The following is a 3,838-nucleotide window of genomic DNA, read 5'->3' on the forward strand; positions in this document are numbered from 1 at the left end:
CCATAAAGTTGTACCATAATCCTTCAAATATTGTATATATGGTCATAGGGAGTGTTTTACCATCATGTTAAACATAAAGCTACAAATATTGTACATATGATCAAGGTATTTTACCATAAGTTGTACATAATGCTTTCCATATTGTACATTTAACATGTCAATATTTTTATTGAATAATTAATTAATTATTTTAATGACATCATAATTGGTAGTTTAGAATTTTTCTTTTTATTTTTAATTTTTTTAACCTTATGTATTTCTCATTTATGAGATTATTATCATAGAGCTTTATTAGAAACTAATAGAAGATAGATAGATAGATAAATGTGACAATGACGTCTACGTTTTTCAAGAGTGTGATTTCTAATATACGATTGATTACCGTCTATTTATAGTGGAACACTTGAAACAATATACTCCGATATACGGTACCGTTCACCAAACAAGAAGGAAGTTCTAGTATTGCAGTTTACAATCGACATTAAGGTAGGTCACCCCTTGCTTACATTTATATTTTATATTTATATTTAATATTTAACATTTAATATTTAAATTTATTTAACTTTTACAACGTACTTACATAGTACGATTAATAAAATATTACTTCCAATTCATAACGTTGTTAATTACACGAGCCGCATAAGTTAGTCAATTTACAAATTTAATGAACGCTTTGGATACCATATGCAGGTTGAGTTTTGAAACCACAAACCCATGGGTGTATCTAGCATATATTACCACTAGTTTAGAAATTTTTTTTTCCTAAAAAAGTAGCTTTCAAATTATATTGGATACAACTATATTCAATTATAGAACTTCGTATATTTGTAAAATTTATGATTTTTTTTAGACATAAACAACCAATAAATATGAATATTAGTTTGTAAAAGAATTTAGATCCATTTTAAAATTTGATCATGAATTCAGTACTGCACAAACCAAACCATATATATCTTCCCGGAAAAAAAACAAACCACCTGAGACCAGTGACCATTTTAAACCGCCCAAACCACTTTTGTTATAGCCGTGTTATTTAGATGACCTTGTTTAATTTTTCCCCCAGTTGGCGGTTGTGTTTTAGATTAAGGTTAGCTTGTTTAGTTTCGTTCGTTGCATCTTGTTTTTAGGCTATCTTTATGTTTCACGTTGATTCGATTTTGTACTTTATTGATTTTCGAATCCGTTTATTTATATTAATGTTGTACACTAAAAAAATAAAATAAACATACCGAAAGACAATGGTAATCTTAACTTAGACACTAATTTTTTCATGTGTCAAATTGTTCATGCTCTTTATTCTTTTAGAATGTTTGCTTTTAAATCATTTTCTTTCATTACACTCTTTGTGTTATTCCAAAAGCACTTGTTTCACAACCTCATGGGTAGATTAGTGGAGGGGACTTAAAAATCTCTAGTGGAGATTCAAATTCAATTTCTTAAAATTGAGATAAATTTTTTTTTTCTTCTAAAACAGGAGCTCGATCAATATCATACTAGAATCAAGTTGAAATGGAAGTTTCTAATCATGTAGATGCCATTGTTGATATTCTCGTTGATTCTGTGATAGAAACGCATGATGCATTGCCCAAAGATAAAACAATTTATACAGTTCCTAGCAGGTTGCGAGATTATAGCCCTAATTCTTTCACCCCTAGACTGGTCTCAATTGGACCTTTACACAAAGAACATAAAAATGTACAAGATATTGAAGAGGGTAAAGTAGTTCTTTTTAAAGAAGTATTAGAAAAAGTAAATTCGCCACTAAAGAAAACAATTGAAGCGTGTGTTCTGAAGGTGCATCCTCGTTTAAATGATATCAGAGCATGTTATTCGTTGTCGAATAATACCTATCAAGACGTTGATCTTGTGAAAATGATGTTGATGGATGCTTGTTTCATATTATTTCTACTTACTCATTCTGATTACATGTCAAAACGAGAGAATCCGGTGCTTCTATTATCTCTGGTTTCTGATCTAGTTCTGATCGAAAATCAGATCCCTTTTTTTGTCCTTCATGACATTTTTGAATGCACCGTTTTGAAATGTCAACCCACAGCTTCTCTTAATATGATGCTCTTGAAAGTGTTGGAATCTGTAAAGCCATTTGAAGCAGAATTAAATGCTGAAATCCATGCAAAGACTGGCGCAAAATACGATCATATCCTTGATTTTCTCCATAGATCTTACGAGCCTATAACTAACGTATCATCAAGCGGTAGCACAGTATTCGTGCCACCATCTTATTCAGTTACAGAACTCGAAAAGGCCGGAGTGAAATTTGTGCTTAATAAAGACAGCAAGCCACTAGCTATCAACTTTGAATCGAATTGGCGTAAGCCTATATTGACACTCCCATTATTGAGCATTGATGTGTACACCGAGTTAGTTTTTTATAACCTCATTGCTTTGGAACTGCCACGATTGAGGAGTGCTTACTTCACATCATATGTTGTTGCTATGATGAATCTAGTTAAAACAACAGAAGACCATCTCAAGTTACAAGGCTTGAAAATTGCTAGAAACAATCCAAGTGGACCCGAGTATGTTGTTGAATTGATCCATAACTTATCGAAAGGGTGTGATCTGAAAGAGTTTTTGTACAATAAAGATTGGGAGAAGATGCACGAGTATTGCAACAGCCCCTTAGGGTGGACGAGGCGTACCTACTTCAGTGGTGCATGGAGTTACATTGCATCAATATCTGGATTGATCATATTCATTCTTACCGTCATTCAGACGTATTGTTCTGTTCGCGGTAAGTGATCCAAATTATCCTAAGTTTGTTTGTTAACTACTATTACATTATGTAGTATGTATTTATCCAATCCAATCACTTGTTATTATTTTAATCACTTTAGTGTGTTTCTGTTGTATGTAATTCTCTATATGGAATAAAGAACACTTAACATTGTTTAATTAATTTGTTGTATGCAGTCAAATATGTATCCATATATTCCGGACTATTTTTGTATCCATCCATCAACTTTCATTGCTCATACATACTATTATAACTCCCTACTTTTAATCATTATTGGTTAGTCTTTGTTTATAACCAATAGCTAATAACGAGCAGTGGATCTTGAGGTCATTATGGCTGAGAACGACTTTCTTTGATCTTGAGCTTGGTTGGTTTTCTTTTAGCTGTGTGGCTTCGGGTTTGTCTACCGTAAAAGCCAGTGGCGAGTTTAGTAGGAGAGCTACGGGGTCACGGGACACCACTAGTTTAAAATTTTTTAGTAGAAAATATCATTTAAATTGTATAGGACACCACTAAATTTAACTGTACGACCTCACATATTTTTAAAATTTATAGATTTTCTTTTAATTTTTATAAGAGACCACTAAATTTAGCTACTCGGATCCCATATATTTTTTAAATTTGTATTTTTCTGAAAGTAAACTACCACTAAAATAACATTCAAATATAATTAGTACTGAAAAAAAATTCAAGGAACCCAATGAATTTTAATCCTGGAATCACCACTGGTAAAGGTGCATGAGTGGTGCTTGGTTTATTATGGGTGATTGGCTCTTTGCTTGCGCAACAACTTTCACCTGGCATGCCTTTCGAAATTTGTTTTTACAAGGTCATTTGGCTCTATTAATTGAGGCAACAACAAGCGTCAATTTAGTGGCGACTTGACTACCGCTTAGAGCCTAAATTGAATTTCAGACAGATTTTAAAACCTATGAAAATTTGATTCTACCATTTTTATGGCATCTTATTTTTTTTGTTATTATTCTTCTTTTTGTTTATTTACTTATTTATTTATTTCTATTTTTATTTTTATTTTTATTTTATCTTATTCTTTTTTATGTATTTATTTATTTATTTTTT

General features: G+C 31.6%; 1 protein-coding gene across 1 annotated transcript; it reads left to right on the forward strand.

Annotated features, from left to right (window-relative positions):
- Positions 1-440: 440 nt before the first annotated feature.
- LOC139874699 (UPF0481 protein At3g47200-like) lies at positions 441-2,826 on the forward strand. Its single transcript, XM_071862109.1, has 2 exons — positions 441-486; positions 1,475-2,826. The coding sequence occupies exon 2, from the start codon at positions 1,510-1,512 to the stop codon at positions 2,761-2,763; it is 1,254 nt and encodes a 417-aa protein (XP_071718210.1). The 5' UTR covers positions 441-486; positions 1,475-1,509; the 3' UTR covers positions 2,764-2,826.
- Positions 2,827-3,838: the final 1,012 nt, after the last annotated feature.

Source organism: Rutidosis leptorrhynchoides, chromosome 1 (genome assembly GCF_046630445.1).
Source record: "Rutidosis leptorrhynchoides isolate AG116_Rl617_1_P2 chromosome 1, CSIRO_AGI_Rlap_v1, whole genome shotgun sequence".
NCBI classification, from domain to species: Eukaryota; Viridiplantae; Streptophyta; class Magnoliopsida; order Asterales; family Asteraceae; genus Rutidosis; species Rutidosis leptorrhynchoides.